The sequence below is a fragment of the Lynx rufus genome, unplaced genomic scaffold (genome assembly GCF_022079265.1).
Source record: "Lynx rufus isolate CCGP_SWC_20201006 ecotype Redwood Valley unplaced genomic scaffold, mLynRuf1.p SCAF_3, whole genome shotgun sequence".
Classification (NCBI taxonomy): domain Eukaryota; kingdom Metazoa; phylum Chordata; class Mammalia; order Carnivora; family Felidae; genus Lynx; species Lynx rufus.
Window position 1 is genome coordinate 1,993,835 of NW_025814845.1, and position 26,381 is coordinate 2,020,215.

At 53.1% G+C, this 26,381-nt stretch overlaps 1 protein-coding gene across 2 annotated transcripts in view; it reads left to right on the top strand.

The window, feature by feature from the left end:
• CRMP1 (collapsin response mediator protein 1) overlaps positions 1-26,381 on the top strand; it is a 77,669-nt gene that overhangs the window by 48,970 nt on the left and 2,318 nt on the right. For both annotated transcript variants that reach the window (XM_047091862.1, XM_047091863.1), the window contains exons 5-13: positions 600-661; positions 2,584-2,664; positions 7,763-7,831; positions 8,951-9,071; positions 11,571-11,727; positions 12,997-13,138; positions 13,804-13,974; positions 22,622-22,801; positions 24,851-25,016. In XM_047091862.1, coding sequence (XP_046947818.1) covers positions 600-661; positions 2,584-2,664; positions 7,763-7,831; positions 8,951-9,071; positions 11,571-11,727; positions 12,997-13,138; positions 13,804-13,974; positions 22,622-22,801; positions 24,851-25,016 — 1,149 coding nt within the window. The remainder of the gene's footprint in view (positions 1-599; positions 662-2,583; positions 2,665-7,762; positions 7,832-8,950; positions 9,072-11,570; positions 11,728-12,996; positions 13,139-13,803; positions 13,975-22,621; positions 22,802-24,850; positions 25,017-26,381) is intronic.

Consider the following 26,381-nt stretch of genomic DNA (forward strand, 5'->3'; position numbering starts at 1 on the left):
CCCCCATCCTCCACACCGCTTCCAGCATGGTCTTTCTGAGACAAAAAAAAAAGCCTGATCATGTCACTTCTTGCTTTAGAAACACACGCTCCGGTAGATCGTGGTGATGGTTGCACAACCTGTTGAATGCACTCAACGCCACTGAAATGCACACTTCACAATGGCGGTGATGGTGAATTCCGTTCTATGGGTTTTAACATAAAAAATAAGGGATTAAAAAAACCCCTCGTGGTCCCTTGGATCCCGCTGTAGGACACTTCTAGTACCTTCACATCGTGTGTCTTTTCATCCTCCCTACCGTCCTTACCCATGCACAACCCCTCTCAATCCAAATGGTTCCCCCACCTCTCCCCCTCCTCCCCCTCCTTCCCTTCCACGCCCCCTTCTTCTCCTTCAGATTCAGCCTGTGTGACTTTCCTAGAAGCCTCCTTTGACCCTCCTCCCCTTACCCCCAGGCTGGGTTCGGTGTCCCCACTGTGAATCCCAGCGGCAGCCCTCTATCCTAGGGGTCAGCACTCTGTACTGTGATCATTGACTGGAGAGTCACCCTTCTTTTTTCTTAATGCATTTTTCTGTTCTCTTTTTTCATCTTGAAACAGGTGTCAATTCCTTCCAAGTCTACATGGCGTACAAGGATCTCTACCAGATGTCTGATAGCCAGGTAGGTCCTCCTGCACACCTCCTCTCCTGGGCAGGAATAGGCCACCGTGTCGGGCAAGACAGCACAGGGCAAGGGAGCTGTGAAAAGGGGCAGGGGAGAGGTCTGGGTTCAAGTCCCGGTCTGTCCTCTAAATCGCCGAGTGACCTGTGTCAGTCCCCATGCCTGCTGGGCCTGCATTCCTTTCTGGCTCCTAGAGTAGGGTGGAGTGGGGGGGTCCCTCGCACGGTGGTTCCCAAACCCAGCTCATCCTTAGCATCCTCTAAAACGCTCATTGAAAAGACAGACTCAGATCCTATCACAGACTTTCCAAAAGCTGTGCAGTTCATCCTGGGGCTCTAGCAGGTTTGGGGACCATGCCGTTAGCTCTGACCCAGAGGAGTGGGGACCATGCCGTTAGCTCTGACCCAGAGGAGTGGGGACCATGCCGTTAGCTCTGACCCAGAGGAGAGTCCTGGCTGTCTCTCCGGCCAGTTGAGTGACTGGGGCCACTCCCTCCCTGAGTTTTCTCACCTGTGCAAGGCGGTCATCTCTGGCCGTGCCGGCTTCCAACAATTGTCGTGTGGGGACAGCCGCTATGGAGAAGGTGCGGCTCGATGGTACAGGTGACGCAGTGACTGTCTGCCGGGCGCTTGGCCTTCTGACGCCACTGGGGCTCCTGGTTTGTTTTGTTATCAGTGCCCTGCCCTCTGCTGGTTAAGAAGGCGGGGTGGTGCGCTGGTAAAGGGCAGGGATGCGACAGCCAGACTGCTTGGCCGCAAGCTTTGGCCTTGCTGGGCAGCCCGAGGCAGCTTTCTCAACCTCTCTGCTTTAGACTCCTAAGAGCCTCATGAAGGTTGTCGGAGGATTGGATGAGTTCACACGAGGCTCCAGGGCAGTGCCTGGCACATACGGATGCCAATAAGCTGTAATGCCTTCGATGTGTGATGGGAGATGCTTCCGGGTCTTGCCTTTCAAAATAAACACGCGCAGTTATAGAGAATCACTTACCCCCAGATGCCCTGGAGGCCTCTGCTGTGTCACCAAAAGGCTAAAACTGGCTCAGTCTCATGACAAAGTAGCATGAGTCTGTCTAGCATAACTGAACTTTTCACCTGTTCTATTCTAACCGCCAACCCCCACGGACAGGTGGAGTTGAGCAATGGGGGTCCTGGGAGGTGCTTCCTGCCCCTGTGTATCCTCCCCGCCTGCCATCTCCATAGAAAAGTACACGTCCCAGGGTGGGGTGCTGCCTTGCACACTTGGAGAACGAAGGTAAAATTCGAGAGGCCCCGGAGAAGGAACGTGGGGGCTTTGGGCCTCACCGTGTGCAAATGTCGGAGTGCTGATCCTTTGCAGGTGGGAAGAGGGCAGGGGCGGTGGGCGGGGCCTGTGCTGCCTACATAAGGGGTTGCCTGGCAGGGTGCGTATGACCTGAGTGTTAAGAGTTCTTGTAGCCTCCGACCCCCGCCCCACCGTGGTCTGGAAAATGACACGCGTTCCAGTTCTCGCAGAGCTGTACAAACCCCCCAGGTGCCGCAGGACAGGCTGAGCGCATCCAGTTACACAGTCTTAGTAAAACGAAAACCAGCTTCGCACCCTCGTTGTCCCCGGCGGCAGCCGAAGGCACGTCAATGGAGCAGGGCCGCAGCGAACGCGAAAGGCGCGGGTGGGCACCAAGACCGAAGGCATATTGTGCCACGGTGCGGCTTTGATCGGTTCTGCCCTACCCGCAGCCTCCTGCTTTAGCGTCCAGAGGGCGTCAGGGTCAAAGGGAGATCCTCTCCAAGGCTTAACTTTCCATCCGCTTGAACAGAACGGTCATGCTGCGGCCGCAGCCGCCGGCGGGTGGGTGACTGTGCGTGAGCAGAACACTCTTCGCAGCTGTTCAGGCTGTGATATATATATCTTTTTAATCTCCCCCCAACCCGTTTGTTCTTCCCCAGCTCTATGAAGCCTTCACCTTCCTTAAGGGGCTGGGAGCTGTGATCTTGGTCCACGCGGAAAATGGAGACTTGATAGCTCAGGTGAGCGGTGTGGAGGGAGGTCCCCCCCTTTCCACTCCAGTCGGCGGCCGTGTGCAGAAGGTCTGATCGAAGGGGTGGGGGCATCGGTCAGTGAGGTGGCCAGGCATCGAAGGGGCAGGCCGGGAACTGGATGACGCCTCAGACGCTCCAGGTGGGCGTCACACACGCACCGTCTGCAGGGGGCCTTCGGCAGGCCACTGAGGACCTCAAAGGGTTTGTGTGAGAGACAAATAAGGATTGAATGGAGATGCTTTGCAGACTTGGAGACACCAGAGATGAGGCACGTGGGCGCTGGGGTTGATCATCGTCTTATGGGACTTGGGAGGGGGGTGTGATGGCTAAAGCCCGGCCCCCTCCACCTCCCAGCCCTCCTACCTCGGGCAGGGAACTCTACCCCACGAACATTCTTGTTCTTCGTCCAGAAGCACCTACCTTGTGAGGATTAAATTCTGTCGCGTATGTGAAGGACAGTGTCTGACGCATTATAATAGGCTGCGGCGATGCAGAAGTTTTGGGCAAAGGGAGACATTAGCCCAATGTGATCATTCTGGCGGTAGAATGAACTTGGCAGGAAAAGGATGGACGCGGGGTGACCAGCTAGGTTCTACTTCATTTCTTAGAAGGAATGAAGACAGGAGATAGAGGAGGTGGAAGAAGCGAAGTGTGTGAAGGAAGGAGCACCTTCTTCAGATTTCATCGAGTGACCAGATGGAGAAGAGGAGGAAGGCAGGGATGGCCACTTGGCCTTGCAGGGGTGGGGGTGGGGGGTTGTGGGTTGGTCATGACGTCCCCGAGCAAGGCCAGGCATACAGGAGACTTGGATGCATCTAGTCAGGGGAGTTAATACCAGGCACGATGCCGTGTATATGGCGATGCTCACAACTACTCCATGGCATAGAGATGGCATAGACGTCCCCACTTTATAGATATGGAAACTGAGGCTCAGATAAGAACATCTTGCTCGCTGTTACATGGGGCACAGAGCCAGGATGGTAAGGCAGTTCCATAGCGCAGCAGGACTGTGCCGCGATGGTGAAGTGCGTGAGATCTGAAGATTCGCTGTGAACGTTGGCTATTGGCTTTACTTCTCATTATTTGCATCCTTGCAGTTTTTCTGTGAAATCAAAATTCTTTCAAATTCAGAGTAAAAAACAAACACGTTGTATCACGCAGCAGAATTCTGTTCATTGGTAACAAGTCACTAAGGCTAGCCCACAGCCAGAAAGTTGGGGTGGTACAAGGGTGTGAATGCCAGGAAGGGAGTATCGCTGGGGGCCCTCTCCGAGACTGTCTGCCAGTCTGTCCTCTGACCCCCAGTGACTGATACCCCTCTCACATGCAGAACACATCCGTCCCCTTCGAGGGTCCTCCCGACTCCCCGTCACAGCCCCGTCACAGCCCCAAAGTCTGGAAGTGTCTAGGTCAGATCTAGGTGTAGGTGAGGCGCCTTGGGGACAGTCCCTAGGTCTCTGGAGCCACAGAGATGAGTTATCTGCCTCCCCCCGACACACACGCAACATACAGCATCAACGGTGGGGGGACATTCCTTTTCAAGAGGGAAAACGGAAAGCTTCAGGATTGCCCATAGCCGTTCTGAAATCCGGTCGGACACATGTTGGCAGTTCCTTGAGTGGTCTTGGAGCCTGAGAATAGTTCTGCGTGGTTCTTGGCTCCGCCTTCCGGGCTCTTGGCTCTATCCCCCCGCTTCCCGTCATCGATCCGTCCCATGGCAGGCAGCACGTGCCTGCAGCTGAGCCTGCTTCCTGCCCAGTAGACTTTGAAGGTCCAACTGCCCCCTTTCCTTTCGAGGAGTTTTCATTCCATTCAGCCCAGACTGCCAGTGTTTTGCTATAGAGTGATTCTCCCCAAACCTTTGTTGGCCTCCCATGAATCCCTCTGTGGCTTTCCCCATCAGACAAAAGGCACCCACAGATTTCTTCCAGATAAGTCTACCCCTACGTTGGTCACACCCGGAGCTCCGTAGAGGCCCTCTTGTCGGAGAGGCTCTGGGGACACACCCTCAATCTCTTCACAGGCCTTTTGTGACCGATTCACCCTGTGGACAACCACCCTCCGTCTTTCCAGATCTTCACCAAGGTTGTGGGGTCACTGGGCTACTGTCTGCTGCTTATGCCCTGCATTTGATATTTGCTCAGAAGACATTTCTTCATCGCACTATCCTCTACTCTTTGGAGAAGTGGAGAATTTTCAAAACTATCATGTCCTGGTTCCTTTTTAACACCCCTTGCTTCTTTACGCCCCCTCTTTCATTTTACTCCAAGCAGCGGGAAGAAACCAGACGGACTCTCCCAACAGCTCGTTGGGCAGTCTCCTGCGTGGGGCCCCGGCTCATTCGGCCCGTTTCTGCCCTCCATGTCGCCACGGAGGGCAGTGCGCTAAGCCTTCTGCTAAGACACAGCGGGCTCTAGCTTCCAAAAATGTCCTCATTTCCTCCTGAGGTCTTACTGCCAAGGTCCCCCAAGGTCCGTCTTTCCACAGACGGTCCATTCCGGGCTACTTTGGGCTTTCTTCAACACGTGCCTTGAAATTCTTGCAGCCTCCGTGCACGGCCTGGTCCCAGAGCCACTCCCACAGCTTCAGGTGGTTGTTACGGTAACACCCTACCTCTGGTCACCAACCTCTAGGTTAGTTCTCTGTGGCTGCGTGACAAAGCACCCCGGCACTTAGCATCTTAAAGCAGTAAACATTTCTTATCTTCCTGTCCATTGGGTCAGGAGTCCGCGTGTGGCTCAGTTGGGACTGTCACAGGCTACGGTGAAGGTGGCAGTCCTAGGCTGGACTAGGACGGGTCTTCCAACCCCACTCAGGTGGTGCTTTTCAGGATTCCGTTCTTTGCAGGCTGTCAGACCGATGGCCTCTGTTCTTTGCTGGCCGTTACGAAAGGCCAGCTTGGTTCCTTGCCAGCGGGGAGACTGGCTTCCTCCCGAGAGAGCAAGGGAGAGAGCAAGGTGGAGGCCAGAACCCTTTTGTAGCCTCACCTCTGCAGGGACATCCCATCTCTTTTGTCCGTGTGATGCTCATTAGAAGCATGCTGCTAGGGCCAAGCCACATGCCAAGAGGGGATCGGTTACCCAGGGCACGGAAGCCAGGAGGCGGGCTCGCTGGGGACCTCTCAGAAATCGTGGACCCCACACATCTCCGTTTTGCCTAGTTTTGAAGTTCATAAAAATGGAACCACGTGGTATGTGTTCTTTTACGTCTGTCGTCTTTTGCTCAAAACGCAGTCCGTGAGATTCCTCCCCGTTGTCCACAAAACCGTAATTTTTTCTGTTTCCATCACTTGTGGAATTCTGATGCAGGAATATGGCAGAAATTATTCTCTCACTGCTGGATGTTTGGATGGTTTCAAATGTAGGACTGCCGTGTACAAAGCTTCTGTGCACATTCTTGCTCAGTCTTTTGTTAAACCTGTGTTCCCATTTCAGGGCCACCGGGGTGGCTCAGTCAGTTAAGCGTCTGACTTTTCATTTCAGCTCTGGTCATGATCTCACGGTTTGTGGGTTCGAGTCCAGCATTGGACTCTGCGTTGATGGTGTGGAACCTGCTTGGGATTCTCTCTCTCCCTTTTTTCTTCCCCTCTCCTGCTTATGCTTGCTCGTTCTCTCTCTCTCTCTCTCTCTCTCTCTCTCAAAAAGAAATAAGCACATTAAACAGATTTTTTTAAAAACCTGTGCTTGCTTTTCTGTTAGTCTATACCTAGGAGTGAAATTGCTGGCTGGTGGGTGCATGTATATTCAGCTTTGGTTGTTACTGCTAAACCATTTTCCAGAATGAACAAACCCACATACCCACCAGCAGCGTGCGAGACGTTTAACCGCGCGTGCTCGGCCCGCGATCTCTGCCTGGAAACCCTGTTCCGGTTTTCTGTGACCTGTGCTTTCCTCCGTCGTAGTGTCTTGGGTCCTTCCTCCCTCCTCCCTTCTTCCCTTCCTGCCTTCTCTCCAACAGAAACAGTAACAGACAATTAAACAGTCTTGCACAGGGCTCTCTCCATATCATAAAATCATTTTGTAGACTGTGTACAGAAATGCTTTCTAAACACCATCTGTAATAGCTGAAATTATTCCATGCCTTACTCAAATCCACCCCAACTCTTAGACCTTGACCTTGTTTCCTGTTTACATTTCTGTAGTAAGCTCAAGCTTCATAACCAGAGATGCAGTTGAAATTAGGTGGTTTTTTTTGTTTTTTTTTTTCATGGCTGATAGGGCTCGGGGGCCCATGGTAGGGATGTGCCTGAGAATGATACAGAAATGCAGAAGCGAAAATTAGCAGCAGCACAGCTGACATCTGGGCAATATAAAACAATTTTTTTTTTTTAGAAATTATAGTATTCCTGCAGCAAGGAAACCTTGAAGCAAATGGGTTTGGATCTAGGGCATTAGCTCAGGGAACCATTTCAAGGCTATATGACAAGCTTGAGGTAGAGGCTTTTCGCTAGAATGACAGGCGCCAGGAAGAGGAGGCCGATAATGAGAACCCGCTGCCGATGACTGATTTCCGCTACACTCCGAGTGCCGTGCAGGCATCTCACAGACGCCCCCTCCCTGACTCATTGTGGGAGCCGCAAGATAGAAGCACTGATGTCCCCAGTGTAAAGAAGAGAAGGCTGAGGCCAGAGAGCTTGACCAACTTGCCCAAAGTCACAGAGGCGGCCAGTTCTGTGGCCGGACTCCCAGTGTGGGGCTCTGTGGTTTGTTTCCACGTTCACGCAATACCGACACACCTCCTTTCTTGCCCAAGGAGAGCCCTGCAGCAGAGAGTCGGGGATGGGAAAGGTGGGTGGGTGGTCTTTAGAGCCCCGTTTCCTACCCGCCCCCTCACTGGTGTCGGGCCACTGAATAGAGAGCAGGTGTGGATGCAGACAGAGGTCCTGGGTTGCAAAGGCAGAAGGAGGCAGGGGGAGCAGAGCGAGCAAAGAAGCTGGATCACCCCAGAGCCCATGTTAGGCTCCCGTAAACCACTCACCCCCCCCCCACCCGGGCCTCAGCCGCCCACCTACCTAACCAGGGGCTGGAGAATCGGCCTCTCCCCATTGACTTTCTACAATCCCTGACTCATTGCTCTTATCTTGCAGGAACAGAAGCGGATCTTGGAGATGGGCATCACAGGTCCTGAGGGCCACGCTCTGAGCAGACCTGAAGAGGTAATGGGGCCTCCCCTTGGGTGTGAGTCTGACGTGGCTGAGGGCTCGCCCTGATGCTGTTCCAGCTGGAACAGCCCAGCCAGAGCTCCCGCCTCCATCACATTCCCCTGACGTGGACACCCCAGCGTACATGGCCTTCCCTGGGCTCTGCCCTCTGACTCGGGAGCCCCGGGGGACGGAAATCAATCAGAGGAGCCAGGGAAAGGCTCTGCTTGTCTCAGGGCCCACAAGCTTCACACCAAGGCCCCACGAACACTCCAGTGACCTAACCATGTCCAGGATCCTCACCGAGGATCTGCGTCTCTGGTGATAGAAAGTGGACCCGCATGTTTGCGACCTGGAACCTACCAGCTTCTCCTGGACATTGCCCACTGTGTTCTGAGATTCCAGCACGGATGAGTTTCCATGGCAGGCAGTTTGTGTGTGTGTGTCTGCTGAGGGCCTGGCCTTGTGCCCAATCCTGGGGACACAAATACCCGAGTAGAAAGACGTTTTACCCTGAGGGGCTCTTGGTCTAGGACAGTACTCTGCACCCGAGCCCCGTGCCCCACGAGCTGTGTTCCTGGTCCCTGGTGAGATCAGGGAGACTGTGTTTATAAACATTTATAGCGCATGGACTTGACTCCACATCTAGGCATGTGAACAGTGGGTCCAGCCGGGAGAGCAAGGTGGGGACCCTCTTGGGTGTGCGTGGGTGGGACCACGTTTGGGGCATCAGCAGACTGGAAATTAAAAACAAAGCCATTCAAAACGTATCTGGTCCTTTTATTCAAGACGCACTGGTCTACAGGAGGGCAAGGTGGTTTTTTATGGGCTTTTTGATGCTTTATTCTGCCTGGTCTGTTCCCTTCTAACGGAACCTGCAGCATACTTCCAAGCAAGCGTAATGACACAATCCTGTCTCCCAGCCCTCTAACCAAGTACGTTTTGACTCGATATTTCCTTTCTTTTTAGAAATCTAGTGTTCTTCTCCTTTGATGTGGTAGATTTGCCTCTGGCCACACTTAATTGAAGAACACTGAAGGGCTCTGATTCGGGAAGAGCCCTGGGGACTTGGGCGGGGGGGTCGTACTGCCTCTCTCCCTCCGTCCTGTGACCCGTGTATTGCCGTGTCCTCAGCTAGAGGCCGAGGCTGTGTTTCGGGCCATCACCATCGCTGGCCGGATCAATTGCCCGGTGTACATCACGAAGGTCATGAGCAAGAGTGCAGCGGACATCATCACTCTGGCCAGGAAGAAAGGTACGCAGCCCAATGCCTGGGCCTCCTGCGGGGCAGCTGGGCCATAAGGAAGGGGGTCGTCCGGTGGGGTCAAGTTCACTGGTGGGGCCACTGCCCAGAGACACCCTGCCAGCAGTCTAAGCCTCAGGCAGGTTATTATCCCACCTTGTGGGATCAGATAACGAGCTCTGCATTGTTCCAGCTCCGTCCTGGATGGCACCTCGAGTCAGTGATGGGGCCGGGCTGCGTCAGCTGTGGGATCCTGCCCACCGTCTTTCTGGTCCCCTCTGGCCCTTCATCCTGAGTCCCCTGTCTAGGGCCCCATGGTCAGTGTCTGCATCCAGGGTCAGTCGTGGGGCCCACAGAGTCTCGGCTGCGGGTTGGGAAGGAAGAAGACGGTTTTCCAGAGCCAGGGGGTCTGTGTTGGACATCAGGTGAGTGTGGTCCAGGAAGCCAGCCGCCCAGCTCAAAGACGGACGTGCTACATGACTGCTTTGAGCGTCCGCTGCCTTGTCTCTGAATGGCCCCAGGGGCTCATAGACTTGAAGCCCGTGGCGGGTCCCCAGGGCTCCATAGGTGTTGGTTGATGCCGTTCTCGGCTCCTTGTTGGCCATTCACTTCCTGCCTTGGTATCTTCACCTCCCGAGTGGGGCCCCAGTATCAGGCCGCCTGCCGCGCTGAGGACCATCGGGTGAAGGCCGCAGTGGGTGCGTTCTAACCACAGACTCAGAGCAAAGGCCCGCGTACCGTCCCCAGGCCTTCTCGAGAGTGAGGTGCAACAGTCTCCAGCAGTCACCAGACCAAGAAGGAAGAAGGGTGCCCAGAACATCTGCCTATCCAAACTTAGGGAGAGAGAATGACAGACAGATGGACAGATGAGGGCTAGTGCCCATTGCACAGAGACAGTGGCCGGAACCCTTTTGTCGTGGAGGACATTCGCCAGGGACATTTGCCACCGGGACGAGGTCCGCCCGTTCCCGCTGCTTCATGTGAGGCCGACCGGGGAGTTGTGGGTCCGTGGGGAGGGCCAGGTGGAAATCAACAACACAACAACCGTAATGGAACATCCACTGTGTACGTTATGTTCCTTCTCATAGGAGCCCTGAGTGGGAAGTACTACCAACTGTATTCAAGAAAAATCTTCAACACTGTATTTTAACTTGATATATCCAACATATTCTTTCAACACGTAATTATATGAAAAGATCTTAATGATATATCTGTCTTATTTTTTTCTGTGCTGTCTTTGAAATCCAGTGTGTCTGTCGCTGTTACAGCACATCTCAGTTCAGACCAACCCCAGTGGCAAGTGCTTGACAACCACGTGGTGGCCACCATGTTGGACAGAGCACCTTTGAACCCATCATAACCTGGTTTTAGTATCGTTAAGGGAAAGCTGACAAGCAGAGGTATTCAAAGAGGGTGCTCTAGTATGACACAGCTTGCTTAGGACTGGCTCCATTTTAAGGAAACTGAGGCTCAGAGAGGTAACAGGAATCTGGAAGCAGTCCTAGAGCTGCATGGAGAGATGTGGTGACCTCCAGTCACACATGGCTGTGGCAATTTAAATTAAGTAAAGTTAAATACAATTTTAAATGCGTTCCTTGGTTGTGATAGCCACATTTCACATGCTCAGAAGCCACGCGGGGCTAGCGGCTGCTGTCCTGGGCACCACAGATGTAGAACCTTCCCATCACTGTAGAATATGCTCTCGGACATGCCAGACCGCTGGAGCTCAAAGCCTGCCACCCCACCAGGCCAGCAGCGTGGCTCCGGGCAAATTCAGCGGTGTTACTGGTCCCCATCCCAGCAGCGTCTTTCTCTGTGAGCAGACCTACAGCCGTGCCTATGGGCTTTGTTCTGGCAGAAGCACATCTGGCCTGCTCCCCAGAAGGCAGGCTGGAATTTCTGGAAAGTGAATGTTCTGGAAGCAGCTCTCAAGTAGTGGGGGGGTGGACACACAGCTCAGCTCCCACACCCTGGGGGTGGGACAGCCCTGAGGTGCCAACAGCCGTCAGTATCCCAGAGGCCCCCGCGGCACCGAGCTGCAGGTGCCCATGGCCGTGGCTTGGTGACAACTCACCTGTTCCTGACGTCTTTCTCTGCCTTATGTCACTTCCTCAATCTCTAGCCAGTGCTGCCTGGAATCACCTCCCAAATAAAACACTTGAACTTGCCTCCTTCATTTGAAGATCTGCTTCTGGAAGAATCCATACTGGGAGAGCAAATCCCGTCCCTGTGCCTCGAGGGACAAATCTGCCAAAGGGGATAATGGTCATATCCAAATATTAAAAGCACGACTAGTCCGGGAGGTTGCTGGGTGGGTCAGCAGGTGCTGAGTGAGTACCTGGGCAGCCGGGGGTCACTGGGCTGCGTGGTGAAGCCAGGAAGAAGGACAGACAACACGTTGCCCCTCAGAGCCTCCTTTTCCCGTCTCTGAGACCCTCCACTTCTATTACACCAGCATCCCACACAAGACCATCTGCCCTTAACCATGTGTGTTCGTGTCTGTCTCCAAAGGTCCCCTCGTGTTTGGCGAGCCCATCGCTGCCAGCCTGGGGACCGATGGCACCCACTACTGGAGCAAGAACTGGGCCAAGGCAGCGGCATTCGTGACCTCTCCTCCTCTGAGCCCGGACCCCACGACACCTGACTACTTGACCTCCCTGCTGGCCTGGTGAGAGCCCAGGGGGTGGGGGGTATATTGGGCATACTGAGGTCTATCGGGAAGTACTCAAGATTAGGAATGAGAGTCCAGGATTCACCTTGGGCTTGTCACATAACCTGGAATGGCTTTCTGCCTCGGTTTCCTCATTGGCAATGTGGGGGGGAACATAGTATCTATTGAAGAGCTGGGTATGATGCAGTGTAGGAAAATGGCCTGGGATTTAGGGTTCACTAAGTGCCTCCTATTATTTGCAAAGCACCTCCTGGCCACGTGCACACAGTAGGAGCACAGCCACTTTGGTCCCTTCCCTGCTATTGGCCAGCATGAGGGAAGAACACAGGCCATAGAGAAGGGTAAGTGGTGAGGTGCCCAGGCTGCTCTGGGAGTAGAGATACGTGCTCACAACCAGGAGACTTGCAGGAGGCTTTGTGGGCAAGGCGACATTGGGCCTGGAGCTAGAGGGGGAGTAGGAGTTTGCCAGATAGGGGATAAGTCAGGGCTTCTGGTCAGGAGGGGCCCCAAGGGGGTGAGGGTGTGTGCCTGTCATGGAAGTCTCTCCCAAATGATGCAAAAACCCTTGACTCGCATATCCACGGGCTTACTCATCATCTGCAGCCTGCTGTCTGGAGGGCAGCTCCAAGTCCAAATGGACTCCCTGTCGTCCCCCACAAAGCGAATGCTCCCACAGTCTTGCCCATCTCTGAAGATGGCAGGACACAGGGCCCCAGAGGCCCCGGGATCTGACCACTTCTCACCCATTGGCTGTGGCCATCCTGGCTCATCTCCGACAGGCCCCTGTTTCTGTGCTGCCCCTTCCACACCCCCAGCACATCACAGTCTATTCCCAGCCAGCACCCAGATTTTAAAACCCAACTCAGACCAAACCACTCCTCTGCCTGGAGACTCCCAGGGTCCTCTTCTGTCAACATGGAATCCAAGTCCCACAATGTCCCCCAAGGCTGAGGCTGATCTGGCCTCGCTCCCTCTTGAACCCTGCCTGGCACCTCTTTTGGGCAGATGCCCACTCTTCCAGGTGAGGAAGAGGAAGGCCACCTGGAGAGCCCTACCCGGAGAGCCTGAAGCCCACACTGGCCGAACCTTCTCCCAACAAGATACATGGCCCCCAGAGGACCTTCTGATGTCACTCACCGATTCCTGGGATGTGCCCCAAATCCTCTCCTTAGAATCTCTGGGGGTTTTCGTTTCACAGCCTGCAATGGGTGCCTGAAGTTCAACCTGAACTCAGGTCTGACCCCCACCTTGTTTTTGTCCTTGCAGTGGAGACCTGCAGGTCACAGGCAGTGGCCACTGTCCCTATAGCACTGCCCAGAAGGCGGTGGGCAAGGATAACTTCACTCTGATCCCTGAGGGCGTCAACGGTATAGAGGAGCGGATGACCGTCGTCTGGGACAAGGCAGTGGTAAGGAACCCCCCGGGGAGGTTCCTTTCCCCAGGAACATTCTAGAAGCACCCTTCCTGGCCCATCAAAAGCTGGGGCATTGTGCCCTGCTGGCTCTTAAAGCTCCCTTCCTTGCTTTGGGGCAGAAGCAGAATGTACCAGGAGAGCACACGAAGAAATGCGTGACTCTTCAGAGAGCAGCACAGGTCCCATGGGGTCCTCTGTATTTGCAGACGTGACAGCTGCCCTTTACTCTTTAAGGATTTAAAATGTTTTCTTTAGCTTTGTTTTGACCAGTTCCTGTGAAGATGGTTTTGTAAACCGTGTGTTTGTGTCTGGGGTTGACAGTGGGTAGGAGAGTGCTTGTTGCACAAGTCAGCCCCTGTTCCCTGACTTGAAACCCCAGATTTTTATTTTCTATTAAACTTGGACCCAATGAGACCGACAAGATGGCACAGTGGCTGTTGAGCAAATGCCAACAACATACCCCTGAGCGATCAGTTACATTTCCACTCTGATGGGGCCGCGCCCTTGGGCTCTTTCAGGATGGCCGGTTTTCGGCGGGGGAAGAGAAAATTTCAGACCTCTGCTGGGGACTCCTGTCGGCAGTTCCATATTTTTGCCTGTCTGCCCTTCCCCCGGCCCTGTTACGGGGCATTCTTCTCATGAACGGATCTTGCCTTTAGGCTACTGGCAAAATGGATGAGAACCAGTTTGTTGCCATCACCAGCACCAACGCAGCCAAGATCTTTAACCTGTACCCCAGGAAAGGGCGGATTGCCGTGGGCTCGGACGCCGATGTGGTCATCTGGGACCCCGACAAGGTGAAGACCATAACAGCCAAGAGTCACAAGTCGGTAAGTCCTGGCTCATCTGAGACCTTTCCGGTTTGGGTAAGTGATTCTTCCTCTGTAGCCACTTTAGCAGTCTCGGTTAAAAATGATGTGTGAAGTTTTCAACGAGGATGCTATCTGATCATCGGCATGACTCGTTCACATTTCTCTTCCAGTTGGAGAGACTGAGTTTGATCAGGCTCGACTAAGCTGCTGCCGTTCTATTAGATGTGTTTTCTCTCCACCTCTCTCTGATTCTGTGTCTGTCTTTCTCTCTCGGTGGCCCGTGCCCTAGACGCATGCATTCTCAGGCTCAGAGGAGAAGTATTAGGTCCGAGATTCTTTTTCCAATTTCATTATCAAGCTAGGAAGGGTTTGATCTCCTATCTCAGAAACCTCCTACTTCATTTTGTGGTCACTGCTAACAGTCCACAAAGGAAAGGTTTGGACCTAAAGTCTGCCGTGTGTGAACACACCCCCACGCGTGCACGCTCTCCCAAGCTCCAGGCCCCAAGCCTATGGCTGTGGGTTATCTCTGCACTTTGTATCTTACATGCCCTTGACTTCTTTACTCAGCCAGCAAACCTAAGGATGCAGAGAGACTTAAAACCTCTTCCCCTCCCTCACTGCTGGCTGCAAGGCCACTCTGTGAGGCCAGCAGTGATCTTGGGTCCAGATTAACGTCCACGCTCACAAGACGCAGGAGGCCACAGCCTGGCCTCCGGCCCGCTAAGTCTGCTACAGGACATGGGCCAGGAGGCAGGGTGTGTGCATGCTGTATCCCCCTGTGACAGGGTCCTCACTGCCACACAGAGGCAGATTCCCAGCCTCCCGGGGGTTACCTGCTGGTAGAGGCGAGGCCACATGCATGAGGACAGGACCCCGGGCATAAGGAAATCTCATAAGAAAGTGACAGGAATCATTTTTAGCAGTCCGTGAGCTTGGGCCCTGGAACCCTGCTTGGCCACAGGGGTCATGGCCTGGGGCCATAGAGGTCTTGTCCAGTCCATGACCATCCATGACTGTCCCCAACAGGCAGTCATGCTTACAATAACTGTCGTAGACTCTGGGTCTGGAGTTCTTTCTTGTCCAGCAAGAAAGCGGGATGCAGCATTAAAAATGTGAGAGAGACTAATGTCCAGGAAAAGACAAGAGCCAAGAGCCCCGAGTAAGGGCCCTTGTTCCATTTTTATTAGGATCAGAAGGCTTACAAACGTGCTGTTGGGTGTGCACAAAGAGACAATGAAATCGTAGACATTAACTCGTGGTCGTGAGGGCAAGGGGGTTTTCAAGATATGCGGTGTTAGGGGTTTGGGTTAACACAAAACAAAGTCCTGGTGCTGGGTGGAAGGCAGTTTACAGCAGACGTGAGGCCCCGCCTCTGTTTACCTAAACTGGTCTAGGGGACAAGAAAGACAGAGCACGCCACCTCAGGGTCAACAAGGCACCTTTCTTTTGCCAATTAGCTCCACTTTGGGCAACTTCGCCCTGCAGCGATCTGTAGCCCTATTTACCTAATTTGGTCCTTCCTTCCTGTGGAAGCAGCTTTCTGCTATAGTACTCAGTTGGGAGGGGGGGTTGCTTCTGCCCTGAATACCTAATCTTGCTTACCGTCTTGGATGTTTTCATCCTGAGATTCCCCTATTCCTATACCTTTGTCCTATACTGGGACCTTCGCCCCACTTTACCTATTCTTATTTACCAAATCTTGTTTACCCAAACTTGGGTGTGTACATCCAATGGGTTTCTAATTCTTTATGCCTTGTTAACCCATCAGTGCAAGCTCGGGAAATTCCTAAGCTTATTCCCCACAAATAACCAGTGCTTCCTAGTGACATGCTGGCTTCCCTCACCCCCCCATTCCCGGGGACAGGGTCAGGGGGAAACAAGCCTGAGGTCGCCCCCCCCCCAGAAGAAAAGCGTACCCCATTCTTCATGCTTACCACCTAGCAGGCACGCAATCCCATTTGAATCACTGTGAATGCAGTGATGTGTGTGTGCACGGTGGGGTCCGGTAATGCGGGACAGGCACACGTTCCCCGTGGTGTCAGGAAGGTGTCACATCAAGAGAACATTTGAGAAGGTCTTGTGGGTGAGAGGGTGTGCACCACCCTGCCACCCGCCGGCTGGGGCCGCCCCTAAGCCCACACGATGGTCAAGGTCCAGCAGAAGATGAAGCCCAGATCACTCACTGTTCAAGCCCTCCTGCTGGGGGCCCAGCAGGGACACGGACAGGTGGGAAGGAGGCTGAGCTGCACTGGTGCAGACGTCTCATTTTTCATTATTTCAGTGCGTGTTCAGTGGATGTGCAGGCTCTGTGCTCAGGATCAGGGTTTCCAATTACTGTCACAGTCCAGCCAGATACTATCTTGTAGTTACTCTGTGCCTAGCATTTCCCATGTGTCCTGTCACTTAGTGACCCGTACTTAAATGACTTAGTGGTCATCTCAGGTAGGCCGGGATTAATAAATACAGAAGTGGACGGAGAGAGGATACGTGTATGAGTTCCCGTGGCTGCTGTAACAAAGCATCACAAACTAGTGGCTTCAAACAGAAATGTGTTCTCTTACAATTCCGGAAGCCGTGGTCCTGAATCAAGATGTCCGCGGGGCTGTGCTCCCTTGAAGGTCTGGGGGAGAACCTGTCCTGTGCCTCTGTCCTGGCTTCTGATGTCACTGGGCATCCTTGCCATCCCTTGTCTTGTGGATGGGTCCCTACAATCTCTGGCGTCTCCCTGGGTCTTACCGTCTTCCTCTAAGGACACCGGCCATTGGATCAGGGCCCGCCTCCTCCGGTGTGACCTCATTGTAATGAATCCCATGTGCAAAGACCCTATTTCCAAATAAGGTCATGTTCTGAGGTGCTGGGGGTTTGGACTAAAGCGTATCTTTAGGGGGACATGATCCAACCCATAATAAGTCATGTGCCTGAGGTCACCCATATGGGAAGTGACTGTTTTAGCTTAATCTTGGGGAAGCATCCTCCCCCCATGCCAGGCCAGATTTGAATTCTTGTCATAGCAAGAGGAGGACTACTCAGGATGCTGTAAGATTTTTGTCTGTTGCATTGTCTCTGTGCAAAAGCAGGGCCATTCACACAGTGCGGGACACCAATGTTTTTTTTTCAGACCATGGATTGAAAAATGCCTTGTTAGATGTTTTTTTGGCTTTCTTAAGTTTAAAAAAATACTACTGGGGCGCCTTAGTCGGTTAAGTGTCCAACCTCAGCTCAGGTCGTGAGTTCGAGCCCCACGTCGGGCTCTGTGCTGACAGCTCAGAGCCTGGAGCCTGTTTCAGATTCTATGTCTCCCTCTCTCTGACCCTCCCCCGTTCATGCCCTGTCTCTCTCTGTCTCAAAAATAAATAAACGTTAAAAAAAATACTACTTTTAAGAATTAAAAAGGGATCATGTTATATGTTGATTAGTGATTAATGTTTGAAGTCTACTCTTCTGTAAAAAGAATGCAGCTTCTTTCCTCGTAGTGAAAAAGCATTTGCTTCAAAGTGCCACACCACAGGTGTATCTGTTTGTGTATCTACCTGTCTGTGTCTCCATAGACCACTTAGTTTTTTTAACTCTTCACATTGAGATGTAATTCACTTACCACGATTTCACCATTTAAAAATGTACCATGCAGTGGTTTTTAAAAAAACATGTGTATTTGTTTACTTTTGAGAGAGAGAGAATGAGCAGGGGAGGGGCAGAGAGAGAGAGGGAGAGAAAGAGAGCCCGATGTGGGGCTTGAACCCACAAACTGTGAGATCATGACCTGAGCCGAAATCAAGAGTGGGACAGTTAACTGACTGAGCCACACAGGCACCCCTAATGCAGCAGTTGTTCTATTCAGAAGATTCCCCTTCCTCCCCAGAAAGAAACCCCAGACCCACTAGCAGGCATTTCCCATCTCCCCTCTCACAGTCTCTGTCAGCCAGAAATCTCTTTCTTGTCGTATGTGCCTTTCTGGACTGTCGCAGACTAGGAGTCTGGAGTTCCCTCTTATCCAGCAAGAGAGCAGACGCAGAATTGAATACGAGAGAGGCTAATATCTGAGAGGAGACAAGAGCCCCGAACAGGGGTTTTGTCTCCGTATTTATTGAGCTCACAAGATATTACCCACATGGTGAGTGTGAAGAAAGATCTCGCACACGTGAACATGGAGAAAACAATCAGACAGTACTCATCAACTTGTGTGTGTAAGAAGCAAAGGGTCTGGTGGGCGAGTGGAGTTTGTGATCAAGGTGCGTTGGCGCCGGATGGAAAGTAACTTCCTGCAGGTGAGATAACAAGTTACTCATGATCCCATTACGATATCTCGCTAGCTAACCTGGGGTGGGTGGTTCTCGCTAGCTAACCTCGGGTGTTTTCACCCCATGGTGGCAGTTTTCCGCACTAAGCTTTCTTCCAACCCATTTATGTAAGTAGAATCTCTATCCCCACACTGGACATACCATAGAAAAAGAATCACACCATATGTGGCCTGTTCTGTCTGTCTTCTTTCGCTTTAGCTTCATGTTTTTGAGGCTTGTCTATGCTGTGGTCTATATCAATACTTGGTTCCTTTTCATGGCTGCAGAACATTCCCTCGCCCGGAGAGAGCACGTTACTCATCTCTTCGAGGATCTAAGCATATGCCCTGCTCTCCGTTCATCAGTGTCAGGCTGTCTTTTACAGGACACAGAGGGACCGAGGAGCAGGAACTGCCCCCTAGGGTGGGGTCTAGGGACCCGGGGCTCACAGATGGAAAACAACGGTTGTGTGTTTTCATTGTGGTCCTTTGTACTCGTTTGGAGTATTAGATCGTTCACCTGTCACCTTTGGGAAACGAAACAACTTTTGAAACTCCATGTGGTTGCGAGACCTAGAACCTGGCGCCACGTGGAATCCATGGGGAGTTGTCACATGGCGCACGTCATGTCCTTCCCCTCCGAGGAACAGTGGGCCATGCAGGGCCGAGTGAGCTGGGAGGCCGGCCGGCTTCGACTGGTAGGGAAGTGCTTGCTTCCTCAGTGTCTTTTGGTTGGACGCGCTCATTTGGGCTTCAGCAAGACTGTGAGGCACCACACGGCTGGTCGCCGCAGGGTGACTCGAGAAGGCTTAGATGCAAATGTTACCACGGAGAGCAGCCCGTCTGCCCGGGTCCTGGGAGGCAGCTGCAAACCGAGGGTGAGGCTCAGTGTTAGCAGCTGTGTGTGGATCTGTCTCCCCGAAACCCTGAGCGTGCTCCTAAAACCCATCGGAAATGATAAGAAAGTCCTTTGGCTGATTACAAATCAATATAAAGAATCGCTAGCTTTTCTGTGAAGTAATTCAAAAGCACTTTAAAAAATGGAACGGAGAAGGGGGGGCGCCTGAGTGGCTCAGTCGGCAAACCACCCGACTCTTAGTTTCGGCTCAGGTCCTCATCTCCCAGTTTGTGAGTTCGAGCCCCACATCAGGCTCTGCAATCACGGTGCGGAGCCTGCTGCTTGGGTTCTCCCTCTCTCCTTCTCTCTCTGCCCCTTCCCTGCTTGCTCTGTATCTCTCTCTCAAATAAATAAACATAAATAAATAAATAAATAAATAAAGGAATAAAGGAATGAAAATCAAAATCCTGTTTCTTTTTTAAAATTTGTTTTTCAATGTTTATTTATTTTTGGGACAGAGAGAGACAGAGCATGAACGGGGGAGGGGCAGAGAGAGAGGGAGACACAGAATCGGAAACAGGCTCCAGGCTCTGAGCCATCAGCCCAGAGCCTGACGCGGGGCTCGAACTCACGGACCGCGAGATCGTGACCTGGCTGAAGTCGGACGCTTAACCGACTGCGCCACCCAGGCGCCCCTCAAAATCCTGTTTCTAATAACAATAAAAACTAAAGACTTACATAAATAAAAGTTCTTTTAGGCTAAAACGAATCATTAGACGGAGCATACCAATTCTTGCGAATTTAATCTCTGCATTCGAAGTAATCCCATCAGAACATTCAAGGGAATAGTTTTTGAGCTAGAAAAGCAGAGGTCTTAGGTGCTAAATGTGAGAGTAGGTAAACAGTTGTGGGAAGCTGAGGGACAAGGCCCGCTCATCCCTGTTCTTAACACGGGTTGTACCGTTGCAGGCGTGGGGGGCGGTTTGCTGTTGGCCCGACAGAGGAGACAGCCAGGCGGCAGACCAGCCACACAGAAGGATTTGGTGTCCGATGCAGGAGGCAATTCTTATTAGCCGGACAGCAGTGCTCATTGGCCTGTGGGTCTCAACAGCGGGCCCGTAAGGCCAGACTTCTCTGTGCTCCTTATCTCAAAACACACTCAGGAGGGATCGGAGGTTGAAGTGAAAGTTACCAAGGGTCTATAATAAAGCATGTGGTTTTAAAAATGATGGTTTGGGGGCGCCTGGGTGGCTCAAACGTCGAACTTCAGCTCAGGTCTTGATCTCGTGGTTTGCAAGTTCGAGCCCCACGTCGGGCTCTGTGCTGACAACTCAGAGCCTGGAGCCTGCTTCGGATTCTGTCTCCCTCTCTGCCCCTCCCCCACACTCACTCACTCTGTCTCTCTCTCTCTCTCTCAAAAACAAACCTTAAAAAAATTTTTTTTAAGTGGTAGTTTTGAAAAATAAATAAATAAAAGCAAATTAAGTAAAAATGATAGTTTGGAAGGGGAGAAGATCTTTCTAAGCAAGACACAAAACTTAGAACGTGTAAAGGGGAAGATTGGCCTGTTTGAGCATCGACTGTATACAAATTAAACAAATACCCCCTCTGTATGGCATGAAAATAATTATTATTATTACCTTATATGAGATCAGGAGGACAGACAGCAGAATGATACTCAGGACAAACAACGGATAAAGTCCTTAACATCAAAAGTGTCCCCGAGGGCCGCCTGGGTGGCTCAGTCGGTGAACCACACGACTCTTCATTTCAGCTCAGGTCATGATCTCACAGTTCGTGAATCAGAGCCCATCCATGCTGACAGCGTAGAGCCTGCATGGGATTCTCTCTCCCTCTCTCTCTGCTCCTCCCCTGCTTGCTCTCTCTCTCTCTCTCTCTCTCAAAATAAATAAACTAACTTTAAAAAAAGCGTCCTTACAAACCAGTAAGAAAAATACCGAGAGCCTAATGAATAGAACGCTGTGCAAAAACACAATTATGCAAGAAGAAATACACAGACGACTTCTAGATCTTTAATAGCAGACCGAGCCCCACAGTTAACCAAATGCAAACCTCAAGAGTAAGATGCTGTTTCTGACCCGTGCAGTGACAGAGACCCTGGCGGCCGAGGGGACGCAGGTGGGGTCAGACCGCGGGAGGCAGGCGAGCTCACAGAGTTTTGTTGGGAGTGGAGACTGGTGCTGCCTTTTGGGAGGGCGGATCTATCAAAGTGAAAATCCATTGACACCTTGGCCCCACACTCCACCTCTGGAAAGGTTCACACATGCCGGTGTGGACCCCACAGAAGGGTGGTTCGGTAGGGGTTTTAGCAAAACGCAGGGAAACAACCCAGTGTTCCATCCCTGGGAATCGGATGAATAAACGATAATACACCCCTGCGAGGGGACACGGTGCAGCAGTTTAAAGAGTGTTGAACACATTTTTAAAGCACGTACCTTTGCTGATAGGCAACAGTCCCTGAGCTCCAGAGAAAAATTCAGGTGAAAGCCAGCTGCAGAGAGAGTGCTCTTGCCGTGTCGAGACAGAAAACATCTGTGACACAGAAGAATCTCTTTAGGGCAGATGTCTCGGTCGGAGGTAGAAGAGAGACCTACTTTTTAAAATCAAATATCGTTTGCGCCTTTTGAGTTTTCTCTCACCCTATATAATGACCTACTTTTTAAATAATAAAAAGCAGTCGGCTAGAGGTGGTTACATTCCCTTTCGGAGTTATGAAAACGGTGTGTATTTTTGAGAACACGTTTTGTCTTTCAAATTAAAGGAAGGGAGAAAGGAATTAAAAATAAAAGTGACCGTGGGGCGCTCGGGGAGCTCCGTCGGATAAATGTCCGACTTCAGCTCAGGTCATGATCTTAACGGTTCGTGAGTTCGAGCCCCACATCAGGCTCTGCACTGACAGCATGGAGCCTGCTTGGGATTCTCTCTCTTCCTCTCTCTGCCCCTCCCCTGCCCATGCTCTCTCTCTCTCTCTCTCTCTCTCAAATAAAAATAAAAAATTTTAAAGGAGATATTTTTTTTTAATTTTTTTTTAACGTTTATTTATTTTTGAGACAGAGAGAGACAGAGCATGAACGGGGGAGGGTCAGAGAGAGAGGGAGACACAGAATCTGAAACACGCTCCAGGCTCTGAGCTGTCAGCACAGAGCCCGACGCGGGGCTCGAACTCACGGACCGCGAAATCATGACCTGAGCTGAAGCCGGCCGCTTAACCGACTGAGCCACCCAGGCGCCCCAAGGAGACATTTTTTAAAAAGACACAAAAATGTCTTGTTTGTAGTCTGAGCAGCCACAGTGCCTGACATCAGGGGCCCCCGTTCACGTTCGTGATGCCCCAGACATTAGTTGGGTTGTACGAAGCCACCTGCGATCTAAACGCCCATGGCGAGGGCTGGTTATGGAATGCCACACAGCCCCAAAGAGGAGGTTTTCAGAGGGCAAGGGCTGCGAGGTGCCCCTGTGGGGACGTGAGGGATGTCCCGGCCCAGGCGGAGAGCCGGAAGGGCCCGGTCACGTCTCTTGCCGTGCAGGCCGTGGAGTACAACATCTTCGAGGGCATGGAGTGCCACGGCTCCCCGCTGGTGGTCATCAGCCAGGGCAAGATCGTCTTCGAGGACGGCAACATCAACGTCAACAAGGGCATGGGCCGCTTCATCCCGCGGAAGCCTTTCCCCGAGTATCTCTACCAGCGTGTCAGGATCAGGAGCAAGGTCGGTGGGTCTGGGGTCCGGCGCGCGCCGCGTTCACGAGTCACAGCCGCGGGGGCCTCCCTTTCCTCTCGTGTCAGGTGGGCTCTCCCCCCACCCCCCCGCCTGTGTCTCGGGGCCGGAGGGGAGGTCTCGGGGTTTTGCAGACTGTGAAGGGGCGTGCGCCCGTGGGGTGGGGAGGAGGGGGCGGGAATAACACGGACCGTGCCGCTTTGGGGTACGCATCCCATGTCCTCTCGGGGCCCTCGCCACCGGCTCTTTGAGGTGTCGAGACCTCCCGGGGCTCGAGCATCGGACAGGCCAGCGTCACACAGCTGGGAAAGCCGAAACCCTTAGGCATTGCCCTTCTGGTAAAAGTCGACACCCCCCCCCACCCCGCCCCCAGCATACTCGGGGGACGGCAGAACTGTGTCTGGACGCTCTTCCGGTCTTCCCTCTGTTCTCCTTGCTTCCCCGCCCTTCCGTTCTGTGTCCCCCTGTCCCTCTCTCCTTGAAGAGTTGTGGCAGGGATGCGGGAGGCCCTGTCGGAGGTGTGGAGCGGCCCCATCCCTTCTCTGGTCCAGCTCGGCGGAGGGAGCCGCTCCCACTTTGGCTAAACTGCCACTGTGGCCCATCGTCTTCCCTAATCAGGTCCCTCCTGTCACCGTGACCACCTGCTTGGTGGCTGATGTTTGCTGGAAAGGCCAGCTTGTGTGTATGTGTGTATATATGTGCACGTGTGTGTGCGTAGATATACTTGCATGAATGTGTGTATGTGTATATGTGTGTGCACGCACGTGTGTGCGTAGATGTACGTGTATGCGTGCGTGTGTGTGTGTGTGTGCCCACCTGTGGGTGGTCCCACTCTTCTTGTGCTTCACAAACGGCACCGCCACCGCCCCCAGTGTTAATGGAAAAGCCCAGAAACCTCCTGGCCCCCCCAGACCCCCAGGCCTGCATTACAATGCTCGAGGTCTTTCCATGTCGCGTAGGGTGTGGCACCCCGGGTCCGAGATTCCAAATGACACAGACGTTGCGTGTCCAGTGGGGAAAGAATGGGCGTGGGGAGGAAGCCAGTCAGATCTGAGAAATGGCCGTGGAAAGCCGCGGTGGCCAAGTGACCACAGCAGGCTGTTAGGGATGAGGAGACTTGTGTAAATTCCCGGCTGGACACCCACGGAGGGGCGCAGATACACCTTGGCCAGATGCGTTCCCTCTAAACTGGTTTGGACCGATGCCTGTGCTTAGTGGCCACGTCTGTAAGAGCAGGTGCCTGGGATCTATGCCAGGCCATCATCCGCAGTGGCCAGACGTCCGGGCCCCCTCACATGCTGGGGCACAGGACAGGAGCCACAGCAGGTGAGGGACAGAACCTGTCCCAGAACATGTCTCTGGCTGAGCTGACCTGGGGGGGGCGTCACTGAAGGGCTTGGGGGGGGGGCAGGGAGGCAGGCCTGGAGCCAGCTGGAACTGGGAGAAGTCCCCGAGGTGCAGGAAGCAGGTACAGTGAAGAGTAGAACAGAACGGTGGCCAGACCCGGTAGTCAGGGACATAGGTCTCCCCCGGGGGCAGCACTCAGCCCGCGGGGATGGAGACCGTGGCCCATGCTTGGCCCCCCAGAGGGTCAGTGAACGTGTTTACTTCTCAGCCTCCCTGAGCCGGCTGCCCTCAGAGGTGGCCCCATCACCCCACCTTTCTCTCCTCCTCCTCCTTTCTGGAATCCCGTCCCCGATAAACTAGCTGCCCCCAATCCTTGTCTTGGGCTCAGGACCACAGATGATTCACTGGCCCTTGAGGGGGACAGTGGGGTGTGTCAGGGAAAGTGTTTTCCTCTTGAAAATGGGCTTGGGGTCCTGCATGAGGCTGTGTGTGTGCACGTGTGTATGTGGAGTAAGTGGGTGCATGCTTATGGAGTGTGTGTGCACACGTGTACGTGTGTGTGTGTGTGTGTGTGTGTGTGTGTTTCCCCGAGGCGACCTCCGGTCACTGTCCAGCTGCAGGGCTCTGGCCTGCCCGAATGGGAAGTGGCAGGTGAATCCTGCCCACCAACCCCCCTCGCCTCCCTCTGTTTAGGTTTCTGGGTTGCAAGGTGTTCCCAGGGGCATGTATGACGGTCCTGTGTATGAGGTGCCAGCCACGCCCAAATATGCAACCCCTGCCCCGTCTGCCAAGTCCTCGCCCTCCAAACACCAGCCCCCGCCCATCAGAAACCTCCACCAGTCCAACTTCAGTTTATCAGGTAAGAGGCTCCCCGCTTCCCAGGGGCCCACACTCCTGCTGAAACAGCCCCGTCGGGGGCTAGATGAGGAAGCAGGGAGCGGGCGAGGGAACCCTTCCCCTTCCCTCCCGGGGTGCCTTAGCGGGCTGGGGGAGGTCAGAAAGCAGAGGGGGTCTGCCCCCAAATTGGCCCTGAGCTCAGAGCTCATCCTGAAGCACGAGCTTACCCTGGGAGCTGAACGCGTCCCTCAGACCCAGTAGACGCTACAATGTCATCAGCTCGCCACGTGAGGGCAGACACGCACACGCTGGGAACATCGAACCTGGAATCTTGTCCCCCAGAGTATCTGAGGCATTAGCGTGTGTTACGCACGGGGCTGCGTCCTAGGAGTATGGTGAGGAGTTGGGCACAGCTGGGCAGCCCCCAGTCCGGTCCAGGGGTCAGCAGACTTCTTCTTAAAGGACCAGACAGCAAACATTCGAGGTTTCGTGAGCCGAGGGGCAACGTTTAGGATATTCTATTAAGCAGCCATTTCAAATGCAACCATTGAACGGTGTAAAAAAATAAATAAATAAAACAACCGTACAAAACTATTCTTCGCTCCTGAACAATACAAAAGCAGGTGGTGGCCGTTTGTCCATGGTCTGTAGTTTGCAGACTGTGGTCTAACGGGAGGGAAGGACAGTTAAACAGAAAAGCTGATATGCTCGGCAAGCGAGTCGAAGGGGCCGAGAGAAAGACGAACATCGGTTTCAACCGTGGGGGTGACAACCTGCCATCCATCCAGGGAGTGTCTGTCTCAGCGATTACGCAATGGGGGACAGAAGTTGGGCGGGGTCCCTAGTCCAGCTCATCTCACTTTCTGTGAGCCTTCATGCAGGAGCTTCTCCCACACTGAGTGCGGTTCCGGTCTTTAAAGACAACTAGTATTGTTTCCACAAATGAACCGGAGACACAGCTCAAATAGCTTCTCTGATGCTCAGTCAACAGAATTAGGGAGTGGACGCAATGCCAGGACAAGCCACTGGGTGGGGCTACGTGGAGTCTGCAAACCGGACCTCTCTTTGAAAGTCGTGCAATTCACAATTGCCGCCGAATACAGAGGGAAAATCCCTCCCTTTCAGAACTAGCAAAACAACGAAATGAAAAGTCTGCTGGAAGGGCCCCATGGCCACCAGTGCCCCGGGTCAGCAGAGTCCTCTCCGAGACCCGCAGAACTGCCCCGGCCGGCCTCGTGGCAGGTCGACGTGTGATTTCATTTGCTATCACCACCATAGGTGCTCTCGGACATCAGGAATGACTTCGCAGATGCCTTTTAAATAATCTGCGTGATGCTACTTTGTAGAGATGTGGCATGATTTCCTGCACGAGTGTCCTTTTGTCCAA